At 50.1% G+C, this 10477-nt stretch overlaps 3 protein-coding genes across 5 annotated transcripts in view; 1 reads left to right on the forward strand and 2 right to left on the reverse strand.

Moving 5' to 3' along the window:
• Positions 1–59: 59 nt before the first annotated feature.
• On the reverse strand, positions 60–3528 carry eif4a3 (eukaryotic translation initiation factor 4A3). The gene is made up of 12 exons (XM_020112738.2): positions 3194–3528; positions 2515–2587; positions 2371–2437; positions 1965–2027; positions 1741–1873; positions 1574–1654; positions 1245–1386; positions 977–1115; positions 753–868; positions 568–675; positions 326–453; positions 60–223 (listed from the first exon to the last, which is right to left on the reverse strand). Exons 1-12 carry the CDS (start codon positions 3345–3347, stop codon positions 207–209), a joined length of 1221 nt encoding a protein of 406 aa, XP_019968297.1. The 5' UTR covers positions 3348–3528; the 3' UTR covers positions 60–206.
• A 408-nt stretch (positions 3529–3936) lies between these two features.
• Positions 3937–8504, reverse strand: LOC109623513 (serum response factor-like). Of its 3 annotated transcripts, none has more exons than XM_069530441.1 (8): positions 7534–8504; positions 7097–7366; positions 6426–6645; positions 6132–6302; positions 5555–5662; positions 5291–5455; positions 5061–5140; positions 3937–4410 (listed from the first exon to the last, which is right to left on the reverse strand). In XM_069530441.1, the coding sequence occupies exons 1-8, from the start codon at positions 7933–7935 to the stop codon at positions 4324–4326; spliced, it is 1503 nt and encodes a 500-aa protein (XP_069386542.1). In that variant the 5' UTR covers positions 7936–8504; the 3' UTR covers positions 3937–4323. The 3 variants fall into 3 exon arrangements, with proteins under 3 accessions (XP_069386542.1, XP_069386544.1, XP_069386545.1); XM_069530443.1 differs by having other exon boundaries at positions 5061–5162; positions 7534–8347; XM_069530444.1 differs by lacking the exon at positions 6132–6302 and having other exon boundaries at positions 7534–8498.
• A 171-nt stretch (positions 8505–8675) lies between these two features.
• Positions 8676–10477, forward strand: part of opn6a (opsin 6, group member a) — a 2600-nt gene continuing 798 nt past the window's right edge. Inside the window, exons 1-6 of the mRNA XM_069530451.1 lie at positions 8676–9184; positions 9302–9507; positions 9592–9691; positions 9939–10043; positions 10143–10366; positions 10459–10477. The exon at positions 10459–10477 is cut by the window's right edge and continues 798 nt beyond it. Coding sequence (XP_069386552.1) covers positions 9055–9184; positions 9302–9507; positions 9592–9691; positions 9939–10043; positions 10143–10366; positions 10459–10477 — 784 coding nt within the window. The 5' untranslated portion in view covers positions 8676–9054. The remainder of the gene's footprint in view (positions 9185–9301; positions 9508–9591; positions 9692–9938; positions 10044–10142; positions 10367–10458) is intronic.

The raw sequence follows: 10477 nt of genomic DNA on the forward strand, positions 1-10477 counted from the left end.
ACATTGATATTGAAACGTTTTATTAAGTTTTTTTTAAATGAATAAAAGATTCTTTCACCTTTAAACACTGAACCAAAACTTTATTTACAAAAACAAATCTGGAGTCCCACAGTTGTTCACTCCTCACAAGCAGTTAAAAAAAAAAAAAAATTAAAAATACCCAAAAAAAAGGGAGGGGGGGGGGGCAGGGCTCTAGTATGACGTCATCAGATCAGGTCGGCCACTGGAGGGAAAACAGACGGAAACACATCAGTGTGGAAACAGAGGATTCTACAGGTTCCAACATGCACTGCAGGAGATGAAGGCTCTGATTGGCCGATCGTACCGTTCATGGGCATCTCGTCGATCTGGGTGGAGTAGTACTGCTCGATGTCTCTCAGGATCCTGATGTCGTCGTTCTTCACGAAGTTAATGGCCACACCTTTACGACCATAACGACCGGATCGACCAATCCTGAAGGTCAGAGGTCAACTCAGCTCATTAACAGAAACAGAGAGTGCCCCCTGCGGGCCAACATAAGACACTGCATCTGATTACAAACGTCACCGTCGCTGACGAGCGACGTACCTGTGGATGTAGAGCTCTCTGTTGTTGGGCAGGTCGTAGTTGATGATCAGAGAAACCTGAGGAACGTCTAAACCCCGAGCCCAGACATCTGTGGAGATCAACACGCGACTGAAAAACAAGAAAACACAGTTAAACTCCGCTCGGGGCCGTGGACCCACTGAGACCCAGGTCCTGGTGCATGTTACCTGGCTCCTGATCTGAACTCCTTCATGATGGACTCTCTCTCTTTCTGAGGCATGTCTCCGTGCATCGAGGACACTGTGAAGTTTGCCTCTCTCATCTTCTCCGTCAGCCAGTCCACCTGAAACACACAGACAGTCTCAAACTCCCACAAGGCTTTGCTGCTGCAGGCTGGACCGACAAGATGCGTTTATATTAATGCAAGTTTATAAAACGTGAAAATACAAACCTTTCTCTTGGTGTTACAGAAGATGACGGCCTGTGTGATGGTCAGCGTGTCGTACAGATCACACAAAGTGTCAAACTTCCACTCCTCCCTCTCCACGGCAACGAAGAACTGTTTAATCCCCTCGAGAGTCAACTCATCACTGAGGCAGAGCGATACCAAAACCACAGGGAGGGAGGGAGGGAGGGAGAGAGGGAGGGAGAGATCAGCTGTCGGTTGTGTTTCTGAAACATCTGCTCGACCTTTCCTCTTTGACTGTTTCTGTTCTTACCGTTTGACCAAGATGCGAATGGGGTCTGTCATGAACTTGTTGGTCATCTCCAGGATCTCATGCGGCAGCGTGGCACTGATCAGAACCACCTGTGTGGCGGGGGGCAGGTAACGATACACGTCGTAGATCTGCTCCTTAAAACCTGAACAGAGAAGGTTCCACCTCCATCAGGTTCTCAGTTCTTTAATCACAGAGACGAGTTCAACCACTTGCTTCACAAAGTCACTCTGCACCAAACTTCATTCACTTTTTGATGCGTTTAGAAAACAGCAGATTAACACACATGAACAAAAAATTTCCCAGAGTTCAGTTCACCTCAACAGCCTCACCTTTGTTGAGCATCTCGTCAGCTTCGTCCAGCACCAGCATCTTGATGGCTCTCGTCCTCAAACTCCTGCGACGAATCATATCTGAAGGAAAACAAACATTGATGACCTACTAGTGACTCGAGTCAGACCAACCGGCATTGAGAACAGAGACCGATGTTCTGACTCACCAAACACCCGTCCAGGTGTCCCAGCCACCACGTGTTGACCGTAGTCCAGTTTCCTGATGTCCTCCCCCACGTTAGTTCCTCCGATGCAGGCGTGACACTGGACGTTCATGTAGTCTCCCAGAGCCAGAAGCACCTTGACACAGGAGAGAGAGAGTCAATCAGAGACAAGGACACGTCAGCACCACAACTGCTATTGGCTGAGTGTGTTGTGTGGGCGGGGCTACCTTCTGAATCTGTCCAGCCAGCTCTCTGGTTGGAGCGAGGATCAGCGCCTGGGTCTCCCTCACCTGAACACAGGAAACGCATCAACACACGTCATCAGCTCGACACCTTCACCAATCCAGTTGAGACACAGCAACTACGCCAAGGGTCAAAGGTCACCCTGGCTCTTTGAAACACTAAACACAGACGCACACTTGTGGCGCGGTAAAAAAGGTCGCTTCACTTCAGACGTCTTCTTCAACGTCATCACTAACCACAGCTCATACAGACGGACCTGTTCAGTCTCCTGACTCAGGCTCAGCTATGTTTGAGAATGGAGACGTCTTACGCTCCAAGTTAAAACCATCGGGGCGTTCACAACCAGCTGAAATGATGGAGAGCACAAACGCTCTGACACAGAACACTGACCTGGATGTCCAGACACTGCAGCACAGACACACAGAACGTCGCTGTCTTTCCGGTTCCAGACTGAGACCTGAGCAGATCAGAGAGCAGGAGTTAGACAACGTCGTGGATGAGAGCAGATGAAAGTTCAGCAGTCTGAGTTCTTACTGAGCGATGACGTCTCGGCCTTTAATGATCTGTTTGATGGCTCGCTGCTGGATCGCAGATGGTTTCTCAAACCCTGAAACACAAACACACTTCTGGTTCTAACAGAGCAAAGCTGGGCTGATGTTCACTCACACAAACACACACAAAGTGAAATCAGTCATCAGGTGATTAACGAACAAAGAAATACAGGATGAGCTGTTTCTGTTTCCACTGGTTGTAAATCACCATCAACTAAATCTTCAAGACAGAACGAGACAGAAGGAAAGACAAAGAGAGGTAGAGGGACAGACAGGGTGTCTTCAGTGTCTCCCCCTCAGCTCGGTGTGAACTGTGCCCAAGTCTCCGTCAGTTTAAAAACTGACTCTGGTTCAGATTTGTGAAGTTTGTTCAAAGTTTGACCAGATGATTGATGCGAACAGAAAAACTCTGAGCTGATTTTCTAACCGAGGGTTTACATACGACGGCTAATGCTAATGCTAATGTGCTAACGCGAGAACATGTTTCGCAATGTGAACGTTTCCAGGTGTGAAACTGAATCAACCTGATAAATAAATAATCCACCTGATCAACAACAAACCTGAATCACATCAACTCAACATCTTTAAACTCGTCGCACTCATGAACAGTTAGCTTTAGCACCCTAAGCTAACTCAGGAGGCCGCGAGGAACCTCGGCCTACCGTAGGCGTAGATGCCGCGGAGAAGGTCCTCCCGCAGCCCCATGGTGTCGAAGGTGGGGGTGACGTCCACCTCCTCGCTGGTCTCAAACTCCACCTTGGTCATGTCCTCGTCCTTCAGGATCCTCTTCCGACCCTGAGCCCCGGCGGCAGCCATCGTCTCCCGATTCTTTAATTCGACTGGAACTCACCGAGAATCCGGAAAAACACTCGAGACGTCCGCGCTGGTAACGGCTAACAGCTAACACGCTAAGAGAAAGACCGCCTCGCGTGTCGCACGAGTGACGTCTACAGTCAGCGACGCAGTGCGTGACGTCACACTGTTTGTTCCACATCAACGTATATTTCATTCCACCGGGCGGCGCTATAACACACACACCTATTTATATGGTGTTTTATATTTATGTAGTCTCATTGTAGTTCCTGTATATATACACATATTTATATATATATATATATATATATATATACACATATTTATATATTGTATATATATATACACATATTTATATATATATATACACATGTCTTACTTCACATCCAGTGATTCATCAAACCTTTGAGGCCAGTTGATGTTTCATGTTTCTCTTCTCTTTGTTTTTAGTGATTGAACCATAGACTGTATATAAAGAGGAATGAACCTGCAGCTCGTCAAACGAATGAGACGAAGGTCAAACATGTGAACTCATGATCAACATTAACAACCCAACTGATCACATAATAAAACTGATCAACACATATCTGAATATTGTTCAATATAAACATTTATTGTTCTTTTTCAATTTCAGTGTCATTGTTATTTATAACTGAATCAATATCAGACAAACAGTCGTCTGTGATTGGTCCACACGAGGATCAGAGAAAACAACATGCTGACATGTTGCTGCGTCAGAGACGCCACAGGTCAGCTGATCAACGTCCTGACACAAAAACATGATTCAGAGATTTTAATTAAAAAGTTTCGAGCAAACATCTCAGCGTTTTTGGCACTTTGTTTTTTTTTCTCAAATTAAAATGTGAACAAAAGATACTGAAGATAAAAACATACATTCATAATACTGTTATACACACACACACCATCCGCTGTTGTTTACATGATGACACAGAGAAGTAAACAGGAAGTCTGCAGTCCATCAGTCGTCTTTTGATTGATGGACGTCCAGACTGACGACCTGCAGCTCCGTCAGGTTACTGCTGCTGCTCTGCTGACTGATCACCATCTGAAACACAAACAAGTAAATACACAAGTTGATGTAGTGACTCCTCTTGTCCTGGTTCATGTCTGAAACCACATCAGTGTCGCACACAGACCGGTCTTGGTGTCTTCATGTACCTGTGTAAACACACTTTCAGACATGCACTGAAGTGCAGAGGATGTTGCACCCTGTGAAGTACCATGAGACGGATTGTGATTCGTGAATAAGGTGCTATACTAATAAATGTGATTGATTCATGATAGAAGATGACACGAGAGATTTCGGTGATGAGAGCCGACGCTGGTGTCGTTGTGCTGGACGCTTTATAGGTCTCGAACAGTAACAAGACACTTTCAGGCATCAAGTTCACGTGTTGACTAAATTTCAAGTTTACATGTCAATCATATGATTTATTAAGATTCTGGAGAACATGCTATAGTAAAAACACGTCTGTCAGTAACGGCTGTTCTCTTGGTATCAGCTCAGAATCAACGTGCACTCTTCCTCATGCACATGCATGCTCAATACTTGGATTCAGGTAACATGGACTCAATAGAACAAGATCTTAACCATCTTGAACCAGGGTTTGTTAATCCGAGTTGAATCAGAATGTTAAACAGCTTCATAGTTCAGGACCAGGTCTCGTGTCACTACTGTCAAAACTGAGGTCGTACCTGATGGAGCTGAACTGCCGACACCGGGATCTGAGCAGCGACCGGAGGGAGGGAGGCGAGGAAGACCTGCGGGACAGAGCCTGACCGACGCCACCAGAAAAACTTTGTAAGACCAAAATCACAGAACTTTATTACAACAAAGAAAAAAAAAATTCCACTGAGGTTTAGGGCCGACACAGAAACTTGCAGTAATATTTACACTCGGATAAATTATATATTCAAGGTCTTACCCGGGTCATGTGACTGGGCATGACCTGTGGGGGGGAAGGTGTTGAGGACGGTGAGGCTGCCATCACTAAGAGACGGCGTCTGGGCAGTGTACATCACCGTGTGACCACCGGGGTACATCATGTGACCAGCTACTGAGGAAGAGGAGGAGGAGACAGGAAGACTGACTACACACACAGAGAGAGAGAGAGAGAGAGAGAGAGACTAGGTCAATCTATCCAATCAGAACTCTTTCTCCTGTGCTGGGGGCGGAGTTATGTTTGTACCTGTGGAGGAGGCAGTGTTGTGGATGTCCGAACTGCTTTGATTGGTGGAGATCTGCTGAATGCTGGGCTGAACCTGGACAGTCTGCAGCTGCTGAGAGACTCCACCCCCTTGTGGACGCATATGTTAACGATAAACAACAACGCGTGACACTCTCTCTCTCTCTCACTCTCACTCTCACTCTCACTCTCACTCTCTCTCTCACTCTCTCTCACTCTCTCTCACTCTCTCTCACTCACTCTCTCTCACTCTCTCTGACTCTCTCTCTGACTCTCTCTCTCTCTCTCTCTGACTCTCTCTGACTCTCTCTCTGACTCTCTCTGACTCTCTCTCTCTCTCTCTCACTCTCTCTCACTCTCTCGCTCTCTCACTCTCTCTCACTCACTCACTCTCTCTCACTCACTCTCTCTCACTCTCTCTCACTCTCTCTCACTCTCTCTCACTCACTCTCACTCACTCTCACTCACTCTCACTCACTCTCTCTCACTCTCTCTTACTCTCTCTCTCTTACTGGTCAAAGGTATAAGTACAGGAACACTCATTCACACAGATGTGCGGTGGGCGTGGCAGCGTGCTGACCTGTGCTTGCGAGTGACACTTTGGCGGGGAGGTGGAGCAGCGTGGTCGCCTGTGTGGATGGAGCGTGCAGCGTGGCGGTGTGGCCTGGGGCCACGGGGCCCTGGATGGCCAAAGACTGGCCCTGCAGCTGAGTGAGGGGGATGGTGTGTGTGCCGGGGGGCAGCGAGCCACCTGGGGGGCGGGGTTAGTAAGAAAAGGCTACGAGGCCAAATGTGTTTGGACGCCTGGATACAGATGTTTAAAAAGAGACCCTCCCTCACAGACAGACAGGGGGAGGAGAGCCCGCCCACCTACCTGGCATCAAGGTGAAGCCTCCAGGAAACATGACACCTGCCGATGTCTTCAGCACCGTCCCATTGGTGGAGGAGGGTAGCTGCCAGGAGGGGGCACTGGCTTGCACCTGCATGGACACAGAGGACGAAGACGAAGAGGAGGAGGGTGAAGAGGAGGAGGGGGGCCTGGTCTGTGTGGTGACGGGCAGGTTGGACAAGGTAAACACTGGTTTGATCAGATCCTGGAGAGAGAGAGAGAGAGAGAGAGAGAGAGAGAGAGAGAGAGAGAGACTGTGAACCTTGGGGGCGACTCGGAAAGTCGTAGGAACGCCACCACCCCGACTTAGAAATCCAAGATGGCTGCACTGTGTATCAACAGTCGTGACAGGTGTAGTTTTTTAGCTCTACTGTCATTAAGTGTCATACACACAGTCCTGACCAGTTACTGTCTGTAGACATGTGACTATGGTGCGTTTAATGCATTAGAATGAACTGGTTATGCTAACAATAGCTAGCTGGCTAATGTAAACATTGTTCCTGTGCAACTGAATAACCATCAGCTCAGATTATTTGAGTATGACGTCACTCTGCGTGCTTCACATTCTCAACACGGACACGTCATGTCACCACCATCAGAACCTCAGAGCTGATCAGGTGACCAAACATCTTCATCTTCATGAGCAGTGAACTGACCTTGGCAACCTCTGTGCACCCCTCCCCCTCAGGGACCTGGTAGGTGAGGTCGGTCTCCTCGAAGCCTGTGGCGCTCATCCTCTGGTCAGAGGAGGGGTCGGAGCGAGGGGGGGAGTCCGGAGAGTTGAGGCAGGTCTGGATCAGAGCTTTGCCCGTCTCCGAGGTGATCATCGGCTGCAGCTTCCTGGTGGCAAACGTGTACACGTGACCTGTCTCACTGGCGACCAGCAGCAACACCTGAGTCCCGGTTAACGTGGACAACTCGTACGCCTGCAGAGGGAGAGGGGGGGCACGGATTATATTATGTAATACACATACATGTGTGTGTGTGTATAAATATGTGCTGTGACCTCTGAGCCACATGGTCACATGACCACAGTGGACCTACCTGAGAGAACTTCTGACCCTGTGACCTTTGACCCCAGCTGCTGACTCACCTTCTTCATGATGCCGGTCTTCCTCTTGCTGAAGGTCGTGTACCTCCTCAGTTTGTTGTCGATGAACTCCATCTTGATCTTGACTCTTCCTCTGGTTTTCTTGCCGGGTTTGGCCCCTGGCACCCCGGGACTGACCCCGACGTAACCCCCGCTCTGTCCGCCGGAGGTGGGCACTGCCTGACGGCCGACCTCCCTCTCGCTCCTCTCCCTCTTCACCCCTCTCCTGTCCCCTCCTGAACCCGGTGTGTCCTCCTCGTCCCCGGACTCGGAGTCCTGGTCGGAGCCGCTGTAAATCACCTCGGTGCTGATCTCTCTCTCCTCGAACCGCCCCCCCCCGGTGTCAGAGGCTGAGTTGGTCCCAGTCGTGCTCCCCGCGAGTCCGGGTCCGGTTCTGGTGCCCATTCCTGCGCCGCTACCCGCCAGCAGTCCACTTTATGTCCCCCCCCCCCGGACACGTCCTCTCGGTGTGAACACGAACCGTCCCGCCGGGGTCTGGGAGCTGCAGCCCGGGCAGAGGCAGCTAACAGCACCGCTAGCTGCCGGCTAGCAGCTAACCAGATAGCCGTTACTTCAGCAACGAGTCAAGCTCCGCGTCCATCGGCAAAGTCCGGGAATCATCGACGGTTCAGGCCGAACGACCGAACGCCACCGGACCCAGCGGCGGGAAACGTTCGTCCATGAAACGAAATAAAGTTTAAAAGTTGTGTTCGGTGCACTGAGGCCCGGCCCCCAGATCACTCCGCTCCACATAAGGAAATGACGAGCAGCGCCCGGGGGTGTCAGTCCGCGGTGGAATATAGCTCCCCGCACTTCACGCACAGTTGTCAGTCTGCCGGTGTCTGACGTCAAACTCGGTGGCAAACGCTACAGTGACGTCATCTACACGTTCGAACCCGCTCACAACGACCGAGTCGCGGGTTTGATAGATCCTGAGCGCAGTGATATCAGCAGCTGACGTGTTCCTGGAGACAAGCACCGGAACTACTTCCCTCCATATAAAGAAACAGCTCTCCTTATATGGTCAAAGAGCTGCACTTCCGGGAAGAGTGGGAACACGTGGAGGGGGGGGGGGGCAATAACAATAGGTGTCGTTTGGAGTTTGTTGTTGTTGTTGTTGTTGTTGTTGTTGTTGTTCTCAGCTGGTTCACATCACCATGGTAACAGACGCTGATGTCAAACCTCTGACCAATCAGGAACACAGAGCTGCAGCTGTGAGCAGGTTACACACCTGTAGATTTCACTCCCATGTTTGACCTCAGAGATCCGCTCCAGGTGCATGCTGGGCCACAACCAGACAACCCCCCCCCAATCCCTTCATGGACGTCAACTGTCGCGCTCAGACGTCTGGGAGGTCAGAGGTCAGAGGATTTGTAAATCACTGAATCACAGGATGAGCTGATTGGTCGACTGACAGGAAGCTCCAAGGTGGTTTGTGATCCAGGATCAGGATTCTATCTTTAACTCAGATTAACGTCCTGTCGCAGCAGCCGCTCGCCATTCGCTCGTTCCTCACCTGCGGACATGTCGCTCAGCAGCAGCTCGGCCCCCAGCCCCCCCTGGAGGAACAACAGCTTCATCCTGGGGAGTGGCAGAGACCCTCCCCTGTCCGACCAGGGAGAGACCATCATCGGAGTCTACCTGCTGCTGCTGGGTGAGTCCACACTGACACACCTGTCCTCCAGGAGGCGACAGTGACACGAAGCAGGCGAGGAAGTTACAATCAGGACCATGTCCACCTGTCCTGACGTGTCCTCTCTGATGGTTTTAGGTTGGTTGTCCTGGTTTGGAAACAGCATCGTCCTCTTCGTCCTGTACAGACAGAGAAACACGCTGCAGCCCACAGACTACCTGACCTTTAACCTCGCCATCTCCGACGCCAGCATCTCAGTGTTTGGATACTCCAGAGGCATCATCGAGATCTTCAACGTGTTCCAAGACAGCGGCTACCTTATCTCCTCCATCTGGACCTGCCAGGTACACCTGAGTCACACCTGCAATCCACCTGAAATCCACCTGAGACACATCGTCTGTCTCATCTGTCTCGTCTGTCTCCTTCAGGTGGATGGCTTCTTCACGCTGGTGTTCGGTCTGAGCAGCATCAACACTCTGACAGTGATCAGCGTCACACGTTACATTAAAGGATGTCACCCGAGCAGAGGTCAGAGTCTGAACCATGATCACTGTCCAACCAGCAGGGGGCGCTGTCTCCACTTACATACAAACTAATGTCTGGGGGACAAGTTGGACATGTCTTTGGAATAAATCCAGTAAATTGTGGTGTGAATGTTTTTATGCCCTAAAAAATTGTGACACTTTTCATCAGTTTCAAGTTGATGTAAACATGACAGGAGTTGTGTGTAACCTGTGTGTGTGTGTGTGTGTGTGTGTGTGTGTGCGTGTGTAAGCTCGTCATATCAGTGTGTCCAGTGTCTCTGCGAGTCTCCTGCTCATCTGGATCACAGCTGGATTCTGGTCTGGAGCTCCAGTGCTCGGTTGGGGAAGCTACAAAGGTTGAACCAACACCAACTGTTCTGTTTGAAGCTCTGCAGCTTTTTGACGTGACCTCTGACCTCTGACCTCTGACCACCTGACCTCTGACCTCTCTGCAGATCGTGGGTACGGGACGTGTGAGATCGACTGGGCCAAAGCAAGCTACTCGAGCGTGTACAAGTCGTACATTATCTCCATCTTTGTCTTCTGCTTCTTCATCCCGGTGCTCATCATGCTCTTCTGCTACGTGTCCATCATCAACACGGTGAAGCGAGGAAACGCCATGTCCGCAGAGGGCGACCTGACCGACCGCCAGAGGAAGATCGAGAGAGACGTCACCATCGTGAGTCTGGATTACCCACAAGTCCTCAGTGTACATTACGTCCAGCTGAGCATCTTATGGGTCCAGTCCTCAGTCTCGTCTCTGTCCTGCAGGTTTCCATAGTGATCTGTA

This window comes from Paralichthys olivaceus, chromosome 8 (assembly GCF_024713975.1).
Source record: "Paralichthys olivaceus isolate ysfri-2021 chromosome 8, ASM2471397v2, whole genome shotgun sequence".
Classification (NCBI taxonomy): domain Eukaryota; kingdom Metazoa; phylum Chordata; class Actinopteri; order Pleuronectiformes; family Paralichthyidae; genus Paralichthys; species Paralichthys olivaceus.